Source organism: Loxodonta africana, chromosome 23 (genome assembly GCF_030014295.1).
Source record: "Loxodonta africana isolate mLoxAfr1 chromosome 23, mLoxAfr1.hap2, whole genome shotgun sequence".
Lineage (NCBI taxonomy): Eukaryota > Metazoa > Chordata > Mammalia > Proboscidea > Elephantidae > Loxodonta > Loxodonta africana.
Window position 1 is genome coordinate 45,969,474 of NC_087364.1, and position 21,790 is coordinate 45,991,263.

Consider the following 21,790-nt stretch of genomic DNA (forward strand, 5'->3'; position numbering starts at 1 on the left):
GACATTAAACACATGGGTGCTTCCAGATGCAAATGAAAGCTCTAAATAATTAATAAACCATTTTGATGCCTCCTCTTAGTACCTGGGCCCTCTTGAGGACCTAGCCTGCCAGGGGCTTTGGTCATCTAACTCTCTGCTTTCCTCCTGCCCTGCTCTACCCCTCAGTGCCAGTTCTTGCTCTTGAAAGTAACCAGGGACGACTTCAGATTGTTAAAATATAAAAATATTTAAGCACTGTTTGGTATCAGCAAAATTTCAAGCTAAACACTGTGCCCCAGCACTATAACTATGTGGCATTGTACAGACTGTTTAAGGAAGAAGGGGAAAAAATAATTAGGACTTTAAGAATACAGAGCCTTAGGTGTTTTTAATGGATCCACTATTTCATGACTCGACTGTGACTGTGGTCTCAATTTACTAGTGTCTTTGGTGTGGCCTTCTTTTACAAAGAGAAATTACTACAGTTAATACAATATTTTCGGGGGGAATAAGGATATCAGTCAGAAGTTGCAGCAACTTAGAAATTATGGTTTAGCTGTGATGCCAGTGTTTTCAAAACTTCTATCCTCAAAAATGTCACTGTAATAATTTTGGGAAAAAAAAAATCAAATGAAAAGGACATCTAAAAACAATAAACTCGAATTTTTCTAGGCAGCATTGTCAAGAAAGCTGCCACAAAGCTCATTGTGGTCTGAAAGGAAAATAAATAAATAAATAAAATAACTCTTAGAAGTCCATTGGAAAATTTAAGTTCAGAAAAACCCCCTCAAGTAAAATACTGCAGAAATATGTTAGGCAAATGTTGAGTGGCCTTTGTGTTTATGATACAAAAGAGGAGATTATATCCTTCTATCAACTTTATTTGAAAACTGAAAACCATGCTATTTCTAAATATTTCTCCCCGACCAAAAAAATCAAATACTGGTTTTTATTCAGCACACGTTTTGACTCTGCCTTGTTATTATCAAACACTGTATTAGCAAGCATATTTGTTCTCTTTCAAAGATCTCCATATCATTTTAAAAACTGACCCAAATTGATTAAACTTGATCTTGAACATTAGAATTTTTAAAAAATGTCTTTGCAAGTGCAAATTGTAATATACCCTCTTGTTGGTTTTTTTTTTGGGGGGGGGTGTTGTTATTTTGTTTTTTAGAAATCTTTTCCCTTCGTTAGATTCCCTAATTATTATAATGATTAGATTGTCCTTGAGAGATTCATCTGAAATTCTTCATTTTTGTTGCCTAGGATTTGCACCTGTATTGTGATTAAAATTCATTTTCTAAATTTGAGTTCCATCTAAGAATCAGAGCAGAAACACTTTTTACAATTCTTGTAGACTGCTATATTTGCTTGTGTGTTGTACAGGTGAGTTGAAGTTGTTAATGTATAATAATTACACCTGATCCAGGGCCTCGCTTTTTGTCTGGTTATTAAATAATATCTCCCACTATGGGTATGTTCATTATGTGATGAGTTGCGTTTATTCACCATTTGGCAGCTCCTATTCCTCATGGAAAAGAGTGAAATAACAGACCTAGACAATCTCTTTAGTCAGCTCTTTTACCACTGTACCTAGGCCAACATTCACATTTCAGAGCTGTCTAGAATTGCCAGTCTTAATTGGCTTTTAGAAATATGCATGTGACTTTATATAAGCATACGCTTAGAATATATGCAAACATTATTTGCGTATGTGTTCTCCTTTGTCTTGTCTACTGGGCTAAGTGTGATTTTATGCATTTATTCTTATCACACAAATCTGACTTTTACCTCTGACTTTCCTCTCTCTCATTTATGGGTGAACTTACTTAACCAAGTAATGTCAATTTCACAATTATATCATTTGATATGCACTCTGTTACCATCTTGGATTTCTGCCAGCATAACCCATAAGTTTAAAATGAGTACTTACAGAAATGATAGGTATGTGCCTAATATTGGCCTTAAGTGTTTTTCCTGATGAATTATTTTGCCTGATTCTTCAGGTAAAATAAGTAAACAGGTTATTCATTAAGGTATGCACCAGCGTATTTTCTTTGGAAAACAATGCATTTTACAACGTGTACTTTTTTTTTTAAATATAACCATGGTATAATTATAAATGCCTACTCGAATAAACAATCTAATTCATAGTCAGGAACAGGAAAATAGTTTCCCTTTTGTAATGTAATCAGGGATCCCAATGACAACAGTTATTTATATAAAGTATCAGACACATAAATATTAAATGAAAAATGTGTTGGTTACCAATCCCATTTTTAAATTATCTTTTCACTGAATTCTATAGCAGTTGTATCTATCTAAGGGAATACTTTTTATTGTCAGTAAATATGGATAGCAAAAACTTATTATGCTGTAATTATATTATTTCATCTTAAAGCTGCCTTTTGAGGTCCTTCAGTTCCTGATTTAGGAAGCATTACTTGAATAATCCCCTCACTTGTAACACCTATGTATTTCCCACATCTACAAATAGTGAGTGCTCAAAAAATGCTTGTTGTTGATGATGACAGTAGCTCGCATGAGGGAATTGGGAAAATTTCTGCTCACAATCAATAGCTAATTTAACGTTTTCCTTTGTCAATAATGCCTCTTGTTTTCTTAAGGCAAAGGGAAAAAACAATTGACTTGGTTTATTATCTCGATATATATTGAAGATTTTTAAACAGTTCCCATTTAAACCTAATTTTACAATTTACTACCTCTTACACCGGTTAGCCAGCAAACATTATCTGGTAGCTGGTAAAATGCCAAAGAATAATCTCATTAACGATGACTGAAATAGAGTCGAAGACCATATGACGCTAGCATTACTTAACAGCTTTCAATTGGAAACGTCTAATTTAAACTTTTTTTCCTAGTGATGATTTGCATAGATTTTCCAAGCAACCATTTCAGTATGGTCTTTGAAACATATAAAAGAAATAAATAATGATAACATAATTAAATTGCAACCCAATGATGTTTATAAAACCAAAATTAACCACCTGAACTTCTTGTTGTTTTAAGTATTGCCATACTAAGTTACAAGATTCATAACTTTATTGAGTGCAAAATACGTTTCATGATATTTTCATGATCTTTATTTCAGAGTTATTGTCAGTAAAGCCAACTTCACTTGGTCCTCCACGATGTCATAAAGCAATAACCACAAGGCTATTTTTTAACTATTTTACATATTTCAAAAAATGGAGTATTTTGATTAAGCTAAAAATAAGTGTTCCTCATTTTTGCAAAACTAGGCAAAACAATAAAAAATGTTTAAGCAGGTATGTCTGCACCTATGTCATCCAGATATATCTACTACTTTACATTAAGACTATGTAACATTTTCAGTGTATCACTTCCAATTTCTGCTTAAATTCACTAAGTGCTCTTGATTGCTCACTACTTTCTATCAATGCCTCCATATTATGATGGTAAAGGAAAATAGTGACCAACAGCAAGCAATATGTAATTACCCATTTTTTAAATCATTCAATCACACTCAGAAAACTAGAGTATTTATGAAGGATGCTGGGCTAGTACAAAGTGAATAAATTATTCAAAGTAGTACTGAAAGAAAGGAGTCCTGAAAATGACGTTATTCTGCATCTTATATTTGCCCATTACCTTTCACCATATCAACAAATAGACCACAAGGGTCTCCTGTGGCTCACTGTTATTTTTATTCTTCAGGCTTCACTGATACTTTAGTGCTCTCAAAGAAAGACAAGAAAATCTTTACAACATACCTGATCATTTATCTGGCATGCAACGAGGTTGTGCTGATCATAACAGCCAGCGAACCTGATGTACTTGAGCCAGCTTCCTACATCTGGCTGACTGGCATCTATGCAGAACTTCACATTGCAAAACTCATCTAAGATCTGAAAGGAAGAAGATGAGAACAATCAATTTCCATATTGGTCCATTTGTTAAAATGGTTAATTGCTTGAAAATGTTTCATTCAAATGTATATTCCGCCTTTGCATCCTTAAAAGAAAAAAAAAAAAAAAGCCAGACAGCATGCATATTAACAAAGGAAGAATAACAGTAAGTTACCTTAGAAATGACAATGTACTTTTTTTTTTTAAAGAAACAAAGTAATTTTAAAATTATTACTAAAACAGATGAATTGGTTTCAGAAAAGCTTGTTTTCTTGTTAGGCATGAATGGCACACATGGTTTAATAATTTTATCCAGTGCAATATTTACCAAAAAAATAATATGGAGCAGAATATATTAACATGCTTCTAAAATAAAGTCAATATTTTAGGTTCAGGTAGTTTCACAATATAAATGTATATTTTCACATCCTTTAATTAATTCAATTGAAAAACTTTAACGTAAATATTCTTTTTATAGTTTACATTTCACCACCATGAAACAATTAAATCGTACCCTTAATTGAAACAGATAATAAGATGTGTCTAGTAAATGCTTTTGACCAAACTAAAGAAAAACATATGAAAATAAATGATTGGTAAACATTCAGGCAAAGTATGGCAACCTAATGGCTTAGCTAACACATGCCAATGCAAATTTCAATTTTATATTTAGTAAGCAAAATAAAACTGCTTGTGAACAAGTAAAAAACATATGAGAATACTGTAATAAATTAACAATCATTATATGCAGATGTGTATTGTTATTTCTCAGATTTTACATTTGGCCTATCCTTCACTTAGTACACCTTAAACAAAAACCGAAGTGGAAAACTTCCATTTCTAAGGTTTTGCGGACTTAAACCAAGCTATCTTGGTTCACTAACAGCAATGTCTTAAACCTTGATATGATGTAGTTGTTGACTTGATGGTGAATAACTAGAAAGGCTGGTAATTTTATATCAATCTGTTAATGCAAACTTGAGGAAGTTTCCAGTCCAAGACTGAACTATACAGTCTAGAACAAAAATTAATGGATTAAATAGCCCCTACAGAACTCTACTGTATCTAAACCTATATAAAAGTTAAAACTGAGATTTTAGGTTTACAGACCAAAAGCAATTTTGCATAGAATTCATGCAATCACCCAGTTGCAGAGTCAAGTCATTAACTCACCACAAACTTCAAGAAGAACCCCAGTGCTCTGAGGGCACGAGTCAAGAGGTACTATGAATAAGCCTTTGGCCAGGAGGCAATTAAAGGGCAGAGAGTAGTCCCATAATTCAAGAAAAGAAAAATCTAAACAGAATATAGGAATAGTAATTGCTACATACATACACAAGACAAACACACAAACCAAAGTCGTCTTTTTCAAGGACCCCTCTTCACACTAACAACAACAACAACGAAGTCTACACTCAAATATCTTCTCTAGTGCAAAGGACAGATTTTTAACAAGTTTTGTTTATAAAATTCCAAACGTTAAGATGTTTGCTTCTACTCTAGATGCTAAATTACTCAGATGGCAACTTGAGATTTTTCTTCCGCTCCAGGTGTCTAGAAGGTATGTAAATAACAACAGCAACATACATTTTAAAACAGTAAAAGTTGCAGGTTGTTGATCTTTTTTGTTTGGTTGGTTTCTGTTTTTGATCTTTTGTTGTTTGTTTTCTTGGCTAGCAAAAAAGAAAAAAAGGGCAGCTCTACTGCCACAGTGGAGAAATGTCCAATGACGGAAACAGGGTGAAGTCGCTGAAGTGCAACACCGGTTCCATTTCATATTTGCAGAAAGTCACGGCAAACGCGTTAATTTCAAAGTCAAGAAGCATCTATCCCCTTAGCTTCCAAACATTCCCTTTTGCGGGGGCAGGGCGTTAAGGATCACATATACTGCACATAAAAAGTCTAGGTGTAATTTTATTCCGTGTTAACATTACTGTTATCGCCACTGTCAACAGTGAAATTATTTTTTTTAAGTTTCATTTCCAAAGAAGGTCTTTTTACATATCTGTTACATGATTATTCAAATATTTCACCAACATATTAACTTTCTTACTTTCAATAGTCTTGCTCCAAGACAAAAAAGTCTACCTTTCTCCAAAAGAGCCCCCCACCCCCCTGGGTGAATTGTTCACTTTTGATTTGCTAGCAGGACGACATTTGTCTCCCAAATGTCTTAATCATCTCGGAAATCTTGAATAAAGTAACAACACATCTTCCGTCATTTCATCTAACACACTCCTGTGTTTTTAAAAGCTGTCAAGCTCCTAAGATAGCTTAAAAAAAAAAAAATCCCTTTAGCTGGACTTAAGAGAAAGGCCCTTTCAAAAAACCAACAGCGAGAGAGAGGGAAAAAAAAAAAAAAAAAAAATCCCCACAATCTAGCCAAAGGGTCCGTATGTGACTTTCTCGCGAAGCAGCACACGATGTTGGACAGCAAAGCTGTTACTTGGCAAGGTGGAACTCGGCCGAAAGCTGCTCCAAAGTCGCGTGGCCGGTGCCAGGAATTCGGATTTTGGCAACCCCACCTTCTGCGTCCCTGATACAGACCGACAGACACACCGAGGGAGGGGAAGCAGGAGAGGAGCGCGAGGAAAAGAGGCCGGCAGCCGGCGGAGACCCACCGAAGGCCGGCGGAGACCCGGCGCAGGCCGGCGACCCACCCCAGAGGCGCGTCCAGACCGCACCGTTCCACAGGAGGAACAAGGAAATCGCCGGTCTCAGCAACGTAGATAAGCAGCAGGGCTCCGCGGGGCTCGGGCGAGGAGGAAAGGCGGCTGGGGTGGGTGGGGGAAGGGGTGCCCCGGCAGGAAACTGTCCCAAGTCACAGACTAGGTACATCGCCAAGACTTTTTACGTTTAAGTGCGTTCTCTTACCTTAATATTTCTATGGCCTCAACTCAGCAATAAAAGGCAATCACAGAAGAACTTAAACAAACAAAATAAAGAATCAGCAGCCCCCAGCTCTCCTGAACGAAAATTCCTTCAAATCATCCCGAGCAACATTTCGAGATGTCTCGATTTCCAAGTGGGTCTCTGATAACTTTGTCCGTCTCTAGGATCTGCTCGCCGGGACCACGCGTTCAGATTTATTGTCCGCCAACAGTGTGTTTTTAGGACCAGAAATGAAGTCTCCTCTCGTCTGGGTGACCCGGGTTTGGTGTATTTTGGCTTTTTTTTCCCCTCCTAAAAGAGCTCGGAGCTATTCCTTCTGGTTCACATCACCTCCCTATTTTCTCACTTTCTCTTGCTCTTATCAGCCCGAAGTGTAATGAAAGTTATCTGAAACCCACTAAAACTTCTTCCACTTCTCTCTCCCGGTTCCAAGGATTGGAAAACAGGCAGGAGGAGGAGGGCTCGTAAAGGTGGGGGGCCTGGGGAGGCGAGGGGAGCTCTAAGCCCCTCTCAGATCCTCCGCAGTGCCTTCCCCGGTCCTAGACCCTCACGGGATCGTCCCCTTTGGCAACTCCGAGCTCAGCCGCCGGGTTTCTATTTCATGAACTGTCTCTTTAAAGAGAATCTGCTCGGCCATCCAGAAAGAACCCGGGGCGAGGGAGAAAGGGAGCTATCTCCTGCCGCCCAGAGTGATCGGAAGCCAGACAGGCTCCTCTTTCAGTAAATTTTTAAAGTGACAGCAGCCTCCTCTGGCGGGAGAGGTCACAAGAAGGTCGCCAAGTCCCAAGTCCTATAGGGACAGACTGATTATGGATGCACCATCCCCCTTAAACATGTAGATTTCTCCGAGTAAACAACCAATGGGGAGATCTCGCCAGGCAGGATTTCTTTCCCCAGGGAAATATCCTCTGTTTCGATGTTCTGAAAGCACAAGTGGAAGTGTGTGTGTGTGTGTGTGTGTGTGCGTGTGTGTGTGTGCGCGCGCGCGTGCGTGCGTGTGTTTGTGTGTGTGTGTTGGGGGATGGGAGGGATGGGGTGAAAAAGTGCTTTCAGGGATGTGAGGGTGCTGGCGCTGAAGAGGGGGTGGAGGCAGCGAGGATGGGGCTGAGAGTAGAGGGACGCTGGCTTGTCCTAAACATAATTATGTTGGTAATTCTCAGAAAACAGCAGCCTAAAGAGCGAAAACTTGGCAAGTACATGTCCAGCTTCCTGCTGAGCATCTTTTTATTTATTTATTTTTCTAAGTTGAAATTCCTACTTTATTCCCTCCATGGTTATAAGTAGGTAAACAGAAAAAAAAAACAGAAAGGTATGCTAAATTTTCAAACCGTGTATTCTTAGAAGAAAGAACTTGAAAACACTGAAACATTATTTGCATATAACCTGCCCAAATAATGTACTCTGGGTTTACAGAGATTGATGACTGTCTGGTGAGTTTTTGCTATTTTCTTTGACATTAATTAAAACACCATGAACGCCCCAAAGTGGAAGTAAGACATTTGACAACTCAGATTTTTAAACTTTTAACATCATAAATGCTGTTTTCTAATATATGGTCAATTTTTATCAACACATTTCAGAAACGACATTGAAAGAAAGAATAGGGAATGAACAGGAATATAAAAGTGTCTACGGGTTTACTCAGAGCCCATCTTGAAAAATTCAGTAAAACCCACCGGTTAAATTGAAATAAATGCTTTTCATCACAAAACTCCATTCATAAAAACAAATGAACAAAATCCAACTTTTCCCCGCTTCAACCCTGGAAAGTTAAGCAATCTAAAGACACTTGCGGCGGAAGGGTGGAGGGGGAAGGGCTAGGGAGCGTGCCCGTGTTAAACTTTATGTGCAAACCGGGACAACGCGAGTGCCACCCACTTTTTGTTTCCTCCAAGGGCAAGGAGTCCTGTAAATCTAGATCTGTATTTCCCCAAAATGCTGATTTAAAAACAAAAATGGTAACAAAAGGGAGGGACGTGGGGGAGAGAAAATGACAAGAGGTGGTGACTAATTCGTTTCGGCGGCCTGTTATCTGTGACATTGAACTGTTATTTCAGATAATGGCTATTGTTTGAGAAAAAAATCGCACAGCAGAGGTAGGTAGGCAGGAAAAATCCTTTGTAAATAACCTAAAACCCGGTCAGATATTCCCATAGAGTTTGGCGTTTGAGAACATTTAAGAGCTCCCGGTTTGCTGCCATTGATTTCCTGCCCTTCCTCAACTTGCCCATTGTCGGAGTCTTTTTTTTTTTTTTTTAATTTAGCCATAAATTGGACCGGCTCGAGCTATGAGCTGTTCTATTTTCTTCCTGTCAGGATGAGGGATTTGTTTTATGATGCATTGTGTATTAAATACAAGTAATCTGGGGAACCGATTGCTTCAGACAGTGCGGCCTGACCAGGGGGTCTGGGAGCTCTGTGGCCCAACCTCTCCCGCCCCAGTCCAGCAGCCCCCACCTCCGTGGCCTTTACAAAGCCGCTCTGAAAAGGAGGAAACGTCGACGGATAAACAAACAAACAAAAAAAAGGTCGTGTGGAATCAGTAGTGGGTCCTGGCTGAATTAGGGCTTCGCGGAAAGGGCCTCCGAGTTTTTTCCCTTATATTGGGTTTGGATGGGGAAGGCGGGGCGAATTTTAAGGTCCGGGTGTTTGCAGGTGCAGCAGGAGGCCGGTAGATGGCGTTGCGCCCCGAATTAAAGCGCCGCACCGGCGGCTGCAGCCACCCAGGTGGACCGCCGCCGCCCGCCGGGCGCGGGCAGCCGGGCTTTGCCCTCCGACTTGCGCGCCGTCCGGAGCTTCAGCCGGGAGGGGTGCACAGGCCGCTGTGAATCCGGCTGAACTAAGGCTATTTCTTTGTATGAAGTTCTCTTCTCCAGATGTAGCCAAGACTAACTTCCTCTCTGCGACCTTGGAAGATGGGAAACTATTTGTCATTAACGTTATTATTTTACTAACATCATCATCGTCGTCGTCATCAATTTTGTTACCTACTGAATAAATAGTGAGGCCAACTAAGAAAATCAGGGGGAACCGGGCAAAGGAGACTTAAAAAACACTAAATTCCCTCTTTTTCTCTCTCCCTTGCTTTCCCTCACCTCTCTGCTTTGGTCATATAATAATAACTTCGTGTAAAGGCAGAGCCACCCCTCTTTTTCGTGGCGACACAACTTGAAGCTTGAAGAGAAGATCCTGAAATCCAAGAGTGGCTAGATGGGCCATGTTTCTCTTGGAAAAAGCCTCTGGCTATTTAAATAATAACCCTTGAGGAAAAAACCCTGACCTACCTCCGCTCATCAGAAGTGAAACAGAAGAGAGACAGCCTGCAGGAGGCAAAGGTTTTTACAGGGGACTTGCTTTTCTCCCTGGTTAGCATGCTTTCCATCAGGTTTCTAAAACAATAAATAAATACAACCAGCCAAATACCACCACCAATTCCCTTTATTCCTTGGGATTTCTGGTGAAATCTGTTTACAGTAGTTCCCAGTTACAAATTAATCTGCAAAAGCCGCTGTCTGCTCGGCAGTAATAAGTAACATGCGTGTTCTGCAGTGTTTAACGCTGCCCTTGAAATGGGCTGTTAAAAATAATGGTTTTACTATAATCTCAAACCAGCTTTAGTTTGCAAACATGTATCAGGACTAATGATCTAAATATTAAGGGCATGGAATGGGAGAACAAGCTAGAACAATGTATAGTTTTGGGGAAAGCAGAAAATAGAGTGTTTCAAAAGAGAATCATATTTTTAAAAATTTCTCCAGAAGAAATCTTTTTTTTTTCTCCTGTCTCGTTCTGTTAATTCTTGTTTACCAGGAAGAAGGCATTGGAAAATATGAGGTTTGAGTGTGAGCTGATAGATTTTCTAGGAGTATAAAGATTCCCCTTTGGCTGATGGCAGGGCTGGGGTGGAAGAGGTTAATGTGTTTTCTTCCTGGTTTGAAAAGGGCATAAACCCTCCTCAGGCCCCTTCCTTCCTCCCCCAGCTGTGTGGGTTGCAGAATCTTTAAAAGACCCAAAGATTTCCAATAAGGCCACTGGCTCTGCCTTCATTGTGTAACTGTTTATTTAAAATAAGTCAATATATTAGTTAAAGCAGTAAGAAGCTAGTGCTCCAGTATTCAAGTGATTCCCACAAGACTGTAAGCTGATGCCTCTTTTAAGCCTTAAACTTCATGGTTGTCCCAGAAGTAAAAGTTCTGCTAATGGAGACCCTATGGGCATGGTACATTCCATCACATCATTAAAGGAAAGAAAAGCAGTCCAGCCAAAGCCAGATGAAATGACTTGCACTGTCCACTTTTAATAGGCTTCCTGTGGACAAACAGCACTGTAACACTCTGCAGAGGACAATGTTTAAAAACAAGACAAGTTGCTGGCAGTTTTCAATACCATAAAGTTAATAAACTATGTTCCCATTCATCCTGACATTATGTTCTTAGTTTATAGAGGAAGGTACTTTATAACCTCAATTTAAGTAGAGTTGCCTTAATTCTGCAGCTTTGGGTTTCCTGAGGTGGCTAAATACACGCCGAACTCCAAGTCTGACTTTTTTGTTTTAACACTGTCTTTTTGTAGCTTTTCAAGAACTTACAAGTGCATTTTAACATTTCTCAAGTGCAGTTTCATTCACCGAGATCCTGTTAAATCCTGCTTCATACAGTTCATGTCAAGAAGCATGAAATAATCTGAGAAATTGACATTTGGCTGAACAATAACTGCTCGCTAATTAAATTAGCCTCATGTATAGATATTGATGTGTGTTTAAAAAGAAAATCAATGCTTCCTTTTACATGTCAGAATAGGATTTTGTGAAATCTTACCTAACCTCAGCAAGACAAAGACAAGAAAAAATTGATGTCTTTAGGATTCAAGAGACTTCCCACTGATTCTTATGTAGATATTTCTCCCCAGTACTGCAGCTCTAGTTTGTCTTGCCTCCTCTTTCCCTCCAAATTCTCTACCATCGGCAATGTCTTCTCCCAAATCTTTTTCTTTAATAGAGTAAGCCTTGTAATGAAATAGACTCAAGAGGAGCTAGATTAGAAACCCATGGAATCAAAGGTAATACTCTGTTTAATTTTAATTACTTATATTTTTTTAAACAGGTGGCATATTCCACAAGCTGGGCTCCCTACACCTGAAGGTGAATTCTGAACGCTGGGCAGGCAGCCCCAGCAAAATGGGCCAACACAGAGCTGACAAGCAAAAAACGCCTGAAAGCCCCTGGTCACCAATGCCATCACCACAGCTTAGGAGAGATATTTCTGGTCTCTCTTGATGGACTCTGCCTTAAAAAAAAAAGGGGGGGGGGGGGGAGTTGTTAAAAAAGAAAAGAGGAAATTAAAGGTAAAAAAAAAAAAAAATGTAAATAAAAAATTTCCCTTGGTCTGGAAACGGGCCCGACTGAAAGCATGTTAATCTCCACCTCGGTAATTTGGTTCTCCAGGAGAAGACAGAAGCCCTGCTGCTGTGCCCTGCACTTCATAAATCACATCTTTATGTGGACAAGGTCAGGGCACCTAACAGCTCAGACATGGGCCTTTGCAGTGGCTTGAGGATTCAGGCGTGTTTACTCTCCTGCTCGGCTCTCTGAGGGGTAGTCCAGCACGCTTCTAATTACTTTTGATTATTTTCATTTGCCGGGGTCAGTCTGGCTTGCCAGGACGGCTGGAGGGTTGATTTCCTACAAATCTTGATGTCTTTGTAGGACGGCACTGTGTGCATTCAGAATTAGCACCCCGTTATTGTCCCTACAGCCTGGGATCCCTCATAATAGATACTGGGATACAAAAGCTTCCCCAGTGAACCATTACTGACTTCCCTTCTTACTAATTAACTACACAAGCATAATCACCTATCTAATCTTTTTAAAAAATGCAGAAAACCTTAACAGTTGAGTATTTTATAGTACATTTGGCCAAAATGAAAGTGATTTTTTTCTTTTTTTTGCTTCAACTTAAATATATTTAGAAATGACTAGCAGCTCTTTGGAAACTAAGATGAAATACTTTGCTGAGACAAGAGCTCCAGTGAATAAATTATTCTACTCAAAGATTTATTTCCTAAACTCCAATTAAGACTGCCATGTTTAAAATATTTTTTGTTGGGCTATTTTGATGTATTTCAGGCCTAAGCCATTACGCTGAGTGGTTACTTTGTCGCTAAAGCACAACAACAAAATATTTATACCAAGTCTATACGAAAAGAATTTGATAAAATAAAAAATTTAATAAACATATCAGTAAAATTTTGGTAGAGAAAAGGGGACAAAATACCATTATTTTTCTCTTCCTTGTCCCCCTAAAGCAGAGATGTTTAACACTTTGATGTATGCATTAAAAGATACATTCAAGAAAAAAAATGATGAATAAATAAATACAATAACTGAGAGATATATATTCACGAAAAAACATAGAACACATCAATCTGGTGATCCAAACAATGGGCATTTTTATATCATTGATAACAAATTACTTTTACTGTATTTTATAGAAGATAACTTAAATCATGATTATCATTAGAATCTCAAAAACTTGCATTCCTCCTTCTACCTAAGTATACACCAAAGAATTAAGGTAGTAAATTCTTTTGGAATAGCCCCAAGTCCATAAGGAATTAATTTTTCATTATTTCATTCATTTCAATTAATTCAATCTTTCAAAACAGCATTTAACACGTTATGCAATAACTCCAGGTCAGCTTCTTCCCCATAGTTTTAGAAATACCACTTAAGAGTGCTTTTCAACTCATAATCTTGTGGGGAAAGTGAATTGGGAGACTTTCTTCTATTCCTGTCTCCACTCCTAACTGTGTGCCTTTGGGTAAATCACTTAACCTTTGAGTTGGTTTCCATGAAACTTTCATAATATCAGCCTAATAGGAGTGTTGGGGAAATAAATTGGGTAATGTGAGTGTGAACTGCTCTGAGTTCATGGGAACAGGTCAAAATACTATACGTTTCACAATATTTGTGTTTGTGTAACGGGTTAGAGTAAACTTAAACACTCACTCAATGTGGAAGATAGTCTGGCCCACACTTTGGGAAATTGCAAAGTATAAGTATTTTTCTATTCTCTTTCTTCCATTCCAATGTCATTTGCCCTAATCCTTACCCTGACCTATGGAAGAGAAGAATTTTAAGAAAAATGTTTTTTTTCTCTCAAGCTGTGCTACCCCTGAAGATGTCTGTCTCTGTCTGGCTTGCAGCTGAGTTTGTTCTGTCCCACCCACTGTGTTCTCTGCCAATCAGTAAGAGGAGTGTTCTGAAGCAGAGATGCAACACCACTGAGATCCAAGAGCCCTAGAAACCAGGGTAGGAAGACATACACACGCAGACTAGTTTGAAGTCAGTATTTGTTACCAAGGCCAGAAAATTTGTTCTCTACAACGTTCTCCTGGTGGACGTTAAGGGTGAGGAGGGCAGGAATTGGGTCTATCTTATTTGCTTCTCTTGCCCAGAGCCTAAGATAACGTCTGGCATACAGGAGGTATTCAGTAGACGTCTGTTGAAAAAATTTATCAGGTCCTTCCTTGGATTTCATTCCCGCCAAATTTAGATGTTTTTGTCTCTAGTTTGAATTATTTCAATGACCTATCAGATCTTCTGACCACGACTCACCCTCCCACCAGTTCGTACTGTTTGTCTTCCCAACCATCAGCTGTTAATCACACTCTTGCTCAAAACTCTTCAATGGGTTCCAGTTGCCTAACGATTCAGTATAAACTCATCCAAATTTTTTGAGAATTAATTAAAGAAATGTATATAAATCTAGAATTACGTATGTCGCATAGCATATGGTCAATAAATAATAACTATTATTATTGTTAATGGGCTCACACCTATCAAAGATCATGAAAATGGTACAGGACCAGATAACGTTTTGTTCTGTTATGTTTAAAGTCACCATGAGTCACAGCCAACTCAACAACAGCTAATAACATTATTGTTATTATTAGTGTAATTGTAATGATTATCATTATTATTCCTCTGTATGTAATCATTTTGCCTCAGTCATCTGGGATGAAATTTTATCTAGCCTTCAAAGCCACCCTTTTTGTTAGGCCCTTACCGATTTCTACCAGTCAGGTTTAACCTTTTCATCATTCCCCCACAACTCTCTGTGGAGTTCTTTCATAGTTTGTAGCAATTCTATATAGCTACCTACCTATCTTACAGTTGTTTCTGTAATGGTCGTGTCCTCCTTAAGAGCCATATTATGATTCTCAAGGGTGGAATCAAGTTTTATTCACAATGACATCTTTAGTATCATCTTTCCACAGTAGGCTAAACTACCTTTGATCTTCCCTTGCAAGGGTGAAATAAGCATGACTAAAATGTATAGGAAATTGCAATATTTAATATTCAAGGAAACTTGGCTATTTAGTGCTGTTTCCCCTTGGGAATCAATTGATCCACTGATAATTCTCATTTAGGGAATTCAGAGAGAGGAATTCCTGCCACCGCTGCTGTTTCTTGGGAGTAGCACCATCTTGCCCTTCCTGGCTCCACAACATTTCTGTTTCTGTACCAACTATCTGCTCTTTACCTGGGTGCAGACCCTGGACAACATCTCAGACTCCTCCCTTCCCCTTGTCATTGGCTTGGTCAATCTGTTAAGCTGCTTCTACAAAAAAAAAAAAAAAAAACTAGTGCAGGACCCTCAAATTCCTATTAGCACTGATCTAATGGAGGCCCTTAGTCATTTTAGACCTAAATTTTTATGGCATCTTTACACCAAAACTTAGTCTTCCTGAAATAATGGGATTATCACAATAATCCCTAAAAACAAAAAGTAAAGGAAAAAAGAAAAGAAAAACCACATTAATAAAAACTCAAGTGGATCTCAATATGCTAGAAAATAAAGGCTCTAATCCAAAATGCAAACTCCTCTATAATTTGTTGCCAATTTATCTTTCCAGACCAGTGTCCTCCTTTTCCTCTACACAAATCTTCAGCTCTGGTTAACAACTGGGGACCTAAGCAGAAGCTCTATGTACTTTAATGTAGTTCATTCAAGTCCCAGAATGCAGGCCCTTCGCTTCTCTTATCTTTGCTGGTCACAGCATTCAGTAGATGAATAGTCCATTTATCAAGACCATGCACAGCATTCAAGGCTCCCTCCCTTGAAATCCTTACAGTACTTATTACTAAAATTGTTCACTAGTCAGATATCACATTTAGGGTCATTTGGGATATTTCTGTTATCTGCAAATCTACACATAAGTTGTTACTATGTCAATGGCTGTCACACCAGTATTTTCTAATCAGTGAATTGTTAACAGATTAAAAAAAAAATCAGTGAATTGTTAACAGATATTCCCTGAAAAAATGTGTTTTGGGGCCAAATGAGGTAAAGATAGTTCCCTCTTGATGTTTCACAATAAACACCAAAGTGGTAAATGGTCTAAGACTCTAAGACTCTAAGAATTCAATCAGTAAAAAAAAAAAAAATCTATTTGGCTTGTTTAACCTGGCATCATTCAAAGGGATTTAAACATGTACGAAAGCCCTGTTGCCCTTCCACTGAAACACTAAGGGGAACAATTTTGGAAATAAAGCTTTATATTATTTTGTATCTGTTCCAGCAAGGCACAGGTATGTCCCATACACAATTTTTTTTTTTCTATTAACTGGTTATTTTCAGCTCATGATGGACTGTTTTCAACTATTGATCAAAAATGTCATTGCAAAAGATTAATAAATAAATAGATACAAAATCAAGCCTCAATTTTTCTTTCAACTTGTGAAGGCATTTGGAAGGTATATCAAGCTCACAAAGTAGATGATCAGTAAACTCCAGCCAATTGACCCTTTGCCTTTAAAGTGCTATAACTGCCCTTAAGTACATAGAATAAAAATCTTCCAAAGGAATGTGTATACAATCTCATTTCAAAATCAACCCACTCTTTCCTAACCCCTTCCATTAAAAGCCCTTCTGAAGCACAGATCTTACCACGGGCATATTTACATGCAATGTTTTATATTATTTCAGCTTTTCTTAATAAGATTTGGCATTATCTAGGTATGTATTTCCCCAGGAGAAATAAAAGCAGCAAGGCAACCTTAGTCTAAGGATGCCTGAGCTAAATGTTCAAGAATTTGCCTTTTCTCCAGTTTCTGATATTGGATTCATGTGTTGAGCCTGCCTATGGCTATCTAACGGTTAAACTAAGTAGACATTAAATCAGATGGCCTGCAAAATTACAGGAATTTGATCTTCAGATAAACCACAAACCTTGATGAACTAGCGCTGTTCCAGATGAATTAACTCATCATCCTGGGGAACAGAACATTTCCGAGGAGCGAACCACACCATCCTCTTTGTAAAGAGCATTAATGGCTGTGATTAATTCTTGATCTATTGAAAGTGTTTACTTCTAACTAAAGAGTCCGGCACTAAGGGATGGTGGGAGGGAATAGGGGGAGGGGGGCGTTGTAGCCTCAGAATCATTGCTCCACTCCCAAGCTTTGACAGCGGGTGCTACTTACACCTGGTTATGATGTCTCCGTTACAGAATTATTAAGAAACGATCAATACGTTAAGTTTTTAACAATGACTCAGTGAAACATTTATCTTTTCTCCATGTCAGAACTACTCAAATTCCATTTTTCTATGTCAATGGCCATACTCAGACATTTTAAAAGAATAAAATAAAATCTCTGTAAGGCCAAAAAATTGTGTTAGGCTTTTAATCCATTTAATGGGTGCCACATCTTGTGCTACATATCAAATGGCAGAATGTCAAAATATTCCCATAGTGGTAAAAGTACCAATAAAATCTCAATATCATTGGGAAAATATGGACATTGATTTCAGCTGTGGCTTTGAAAATATCTTTCTTGTAATTTTTGTTGAGCCAATTCTTCGACTTCACATAAAATCATAAAATAGCCCATCTATAAACTTCAGAATTAAGGACTGGTCAATTTCCAACATGCAGAGTCTCAGAGGTACTTGTTTTTTGGTTTGTAGTTCTTAGCTGGAAAACAAATCCAAGTTTGCTAACGCAGTGTCTTACAACTAGAAAGGGGGATGCCAGAAGGACATGAATGGAAACACTTTAAGAGGAAAGAAAAATATGCACCCTGATTCATACTCAAATTTCTCTACCGATATGATCTGGACTACCAATTTACAAATAAACCCTGGAACCCAGTCATGAGGTGAAGAAGGTCGAAATTATGAGCCTCGGAAGGTAAGACTGAGATGACGGCAAATTTTAAATTTTAAACTCCTGCTCTTGTATAGTATTACATTGTGTCTTACATATTTTTTTATATTTTTTCTCCCCACTTCAACTCTTAAAAGAACTAACAAAGTTCGTATGTCTTTAAAAAAGTTGTTGGATGAATCACATTTAAATGCTATGGAACATAATAGCTATGTAATATGCTTTTCTTAAATTTTGTATTTTTTGTCATCCCTGCAGAAATTACCATAAAAATGTTTGTCTTTTCCTGCACATATATCCTTGGTAACCAATACTAGAAGATTTCTAGTAAGTCATTAAAAGTCTTTAGAAAATATATTTTGCTAAATTTCACTCTTGGAAAACACAGTGGAGTTGCAACATGTGCTCATTTAACTTACTAATATTCAAGTATTATGCAGAGGGATTGATACAATGAGTCTTTACCCAGAAAAGAGCATGAGATGGAGATGTGAATCATCTGTTCCCTCAGTAGGAATCAGTGTTCAAACACCTTTTGTATTATGAGTATCTTGTTGCATTGAGTGTGACTCTCGGGTTTAAAGGTATGTACTTTTCACACCATGCAGCCTCTGAGTGCAAATACACCATTTCCCCTGGTGCTCCACCGAAGACATGGTGATCCATTCCAACCCTGGATGATTTAAGGGCTGAGCAAGGGAAATTCTGATTATACTTGATTTTCAATTACTTGCTCACTGGAGAACCTAAGCCCTCAGCAAGATGTAAATTCCCTGAATTCAGTTTTGGTTTTGAAAAGTATTCTTTTCAGTGACAAGATAACACTACATAAATAATTCAGACAAGTAAATAAATGGCATTTTTTATCCACTGTGTTTATGGAGGGCAAAACAATACTTCTTCTCTAATTCTTCCCTGTGTGCAATCCTTTTATCTGGTCCAAGTAATACCAGTGGTTCACGACTCACATGACTCGACTTAAATTGTTCAAGCTAGGAAGCGGTGGTAGTAGTCAGTTTTTACAACCTTCCTGCCTCCTATGGCCTTTAGCAGGGACGGTTCATGGGCTGAATGTGGTCAGATGCCATAACGAAGCAAGGAGATCTTTTTCCCAGGGCTCAGTAGACTATAAGCTTCTCTGCAAATATGGAGTCACTTGGGCTCATGAGCAACTGGTCTCATCCCCAGTTTCCTGCTAGGTTGTAGCCCTCTGATGTTGGAGGCCTGGATGCAGCCTGCTACTCTCAGGGGTAGATTAACCAGTAAGCAAGCTATGGATGGGCTTAGAGTAAGCACAGGCTTACTTGTGCTTATTTACTTATTGGATAATCCATCCCTGGCTACTCTTATGTGACATTGAGAGAGGTGCTTAAATTTCATGAGCCTCTCAATATCTCTGAAGAGTGGCAATGCCACCTACATTATAGGGAGTTGGTAGGATTAAATAATTGAGCTAATGAATACATAGCACTTAGTATAATGCCTGGAGGAGCCCTTTTGGCACAGTGGTTAAGCATTGGGCTGCTAACCAAAAGGTTGGCAGTTCAAATCTACCAAATGCTCCTTGGAAACTTTATGGGGCAGTTCTACTCTGTCCTATAGGGTCACTATGAGTCAGAATCCACTCAACGGCGAAGGGTTTGTTTTGTTTGATAATGCCTGGTACGCAGTAGGGATGCATAGTGAGGTAGTACAGTATGACAATTAAAATAGCGTAGAACATCCTGTATCTAAATCACAGCTTCACTGTGGGCTAGGCAAGGTAATACACGCCCCATTACTTATCACCTCAGTTTTCTCATCTGTCAATGAGTTTAACTCCATAAAATAGTTGTCACCTTCTGCATAAATGCTCTCTATGTTTTTTTCCTAGACCTCCTTATATCAGCAATGAAACAAACATATTATTTTTTCCTCCTAATTTATTTGCTGATCACTCAGGCAGAAGTTTCTTTTCTTTTTTCTGAGAAACAGAAATGGAAACATATATTGCCAGAGAAAATAAGCAAAATAAGTGATGCTGTTTTGTGCCAACGAGTTGATTCTGCCTCATAGCAACCCTATAGGACACAGTAGAACTGCCCCAGAGGGTTTCCTAGGCTGTAATCTTTACAGGAGCAATTCACCAGGTCTCTTCTCCTGCTGATCAGCTGGTGGGTTCCAACCTTCAACCTCTCGGCAGTCGAGCTCTTAACCATTGTGCCACTAGAGCTCCTAACTAAGTAATGGGAAAGCAAATTGAATACGGTTTCTTACAACTTAACGAGAAATCTCAATCCTAGTGGGGGGAAGTATTTCCTAAAAATGGAATTTTCTTTCTCCACCTCTCTTTCTCTCATTGCCAACAGAACCTCTGGACATTTTGAGAAGATACCAATGTAGGGAAGAGCTAAAACCTCCTGCTAAAAACCAGAACCAAAAACTAGTGCGACACCTTTGGAGCCCCAGTCAAATCTTCAGATAAGCACAGCAGATATCTTAACTGCAATCTGATGGGACCTTGAACCAGAACAGCCCAGCTAAATCATTCCTGAATTCCTGAACCACAGAAACTGAGGACAATAAATGTTTATTTTTGTTTCCAGATACTATGTCTTGGGGTAATTTGTTATGCAGCAATAGATTACTTGTATACCAGCCAAAGCTTTCTGGTAGATACAGAGAATTCTGTTGGCTGACAGCCTCTGATTATCAGAGAATTCAGGCCTGTGAGGGAGGCAGCCCCATAACCTGTGTTTAGTTTTAGCCTGACCATACCCTGCTACAGCTCGAAAGGGAGCAGTTTCACACTGGCTCCTCTCTAACAAATACTTGTCTCTGGTTCTTCTCCTGGACTATTACTCAATAGACTCACTAGGGTATCCCAGGAGCCATAAAGTTGAGAAGAATTATAGTAATAAGACTTGGGTAAAAATGGCATGGGGGCAGTGTCTGACCTTCTCCAACTTCACAAGAAGGAAGGAGAATCAAGATCAAGAGCCCAGGGCTGATTCCCATGTGGCAGGGATCAGACCTGCCTCCTCTCTCCACCATCTTTATCTCACTTCTGATACCAACTGTAAAAATAATGTGGGGTGGTGTCTGATCTCCTCTAACTTCACAGTGGGGAAAGAGAACAAAGATCAACAGCGCAAGACTGACTCTCATGAGGCGGAGGTCAGACAAGCCTTCTCTCTCTGCCATCTTTACCAATTCTGATACCAACCATCCTTCCCATAGCACTGTCTACTGGGTTCAATAATTCATTGCAATGGCCACAAGGAACTCGCAGACCATACTTATGATTATGGGATTTATTGGTGAAGTAACAGGTTATAATTCAGGCTCAGGGACACTTAATGATACAGTCCTTCCATCAGGACAGCCTCTTCCCAGCCAAGCTTGAAGGCACACCTCTCCCTGACCCTCTGTCTCTGCCCAAAGGCACTCAGCTTTCTCATTCCATAGGCCAGGATGCCCACTGTGCTGAATCCTGCAAGTTTCTCCTTTCTTGGTGGTGATGGGCTCTTCTCTTCCCTACCTGAGGTGGCTCATTTCAAGCCCAATAGGATATCAAAACTGATCAATTCCCTTGGTAGGCCACAATTACCCTATCACACAGTCCAGCCCAATCACCTGGGTGGGAGTTACAAGATCATGGCTAGAAAGACCACACAAAAGTAATCCTTCGCACAGCGACTTGGTATTTAGGACAAGGCCAAATTATGGAAGGCTTCCTAAATCCCGCAGGAATTCAGCTCGAATGGGATTGAAAGCAGAAAATGTCAGCCATTTACCAGTTTTAAAGTGATGACTTCATGAAAACAAGATTTCAGAAAGATATGCTTCCTGTTTCCAGAGGCACCACATAGTTGATC

General features: G+C 39.0%; 1 protein-coding gene across 9 annotated transcripts in view; it reads right to left on the reverse strand.

The window, feature by feature from the left end:
- Positions 1-21,790, reverse strand: part of MECOM (MDS1 and EVI1 complex locus) — a 632,521-nt gene that overhangs the window by 58,634 nt on the left and 552,097 nt on the right. For 8 of the 9 annotated variants that reach the window (XM_064275445.1, XM_023555523.2, XM_023555527.2 and 5 more), the window contains exon 3: positions 3,738-3,872. In XM_064275445.1, coding sequence (XP_064131515.1) covers positions 3,738-3,872 — 135 coding nt within the window. Of the gene's footprint in view, positions 1-3,737; positions 3,873-6,746; positions 7,452-21,790 lie in introns of those variants that run through there. The other variant, XM_003416250.4, reaches the window with a different exon arrangement.